The following is a 767-nucleotide window of genomic DNA, read 5'->3' as shown; positions in this document are numbered from 1 at the left end:
GGCGGCCGAGGCTGACGGAGGCGGCGCCCAGCAGCTCGTTCCTCAGCGTGTGGCAGATCCACACCTTCAGCTCCAAGTGGCTCTGAGCCGTGACATTCCTGCAGGGACCGGGAAAGGGGCTGTCAGCACGGCCTCCTGCCTGCTCCATGCTGGGCGAGCAGGCAGTGCCACAGGCAAGGAGCAAAGGAAGGTGGGCAAGGACATGGGGCAATGGGAGCCCCCCCCCTCCCACCACCCTCCCAGCCTGGCTGTCTCTGGCAGCGTCCTCATGCAAGGGGCAAAGCTCTGACACCTGAGTGTCCCCAGCCTGTGGCACAGCAGGGCACACGGAGCCAGGCCCTGGCCGGCCCCACAGCAGACTCACAGGGTGAGGATCTCGTTCCACAGCAGCTCTGAGACCCCCATCTGCTTCCCCGTCTTCTTGGTCTCGCTGGGCAGCCCGTCACCGGCCACCTCCACGTAGCAGTTCATGCGTGCTGGGCGGCTCTGGGCCTTGGGCTTCACAGACACAACTGGGCAGGGACAGGCACAGGCTCAGGCCTGCGAGACACCCTGTCCCCTGCCCGTCCCCTGTCCTCGTCCCCCAGCCCACCCGTGCCAGCTCGGGGTGCCACCAACTCACAGCAGAGTGCTGGAAGAGGGGCAGCGGGGAGCAATGCTCCTGGTGGCAGCGATGGCTGTACCAAGCCCTGACCAGGACTGTCACTGTCCCCAGGGACACCTCCCTAGCCCAGGGCACGGGGCAGGCCGGGAGGGGGCAGCCCCAG

At 67.4% G+C, this 767-nt stretch overlaps 1 protein-coding gene across 1 annotated transcript in view; it reads left to right on the top strand.

The window, feature by feature from the left end:
* The first annotated feature begins 673 nt into the window (after window positions 1–673).
* The window catches only part of NOB1 (NIN1 (RPN12) binding protein 1 homolog), a 5,422-nt gene continuing 5,328 nt past the window's right edge, over window positions 674–767 (top strand). Inside the window, exon 1 of the mRNA XM_031060143.1 lies at window positions 674–679. Coding sequence (XP_030916003.1) covers window positions 674–679 — 6 coding nt within the window. The remainder of the gene's footprint in view (window positions 680–767) is intronic.

Source organism: Geospiza fortis, unplaced genomic scaffold (assembly GCF_000277835.1).
Source record: "Geospiza fortis unplaced genomic scaffold, GeoFor_1.0 scaffold102, whole genome shotgun sequence".
NCBI classification, from domain to species: domain Eukaryota; kingdom Metazoa; phylum Chordata; class Aves; order Passeriformes; family Thraupidae; genus Geospiza; species Geospiza fortis.
This window is presented reverse-complemented; position numbering and strand designations above follow the sequence as displayed.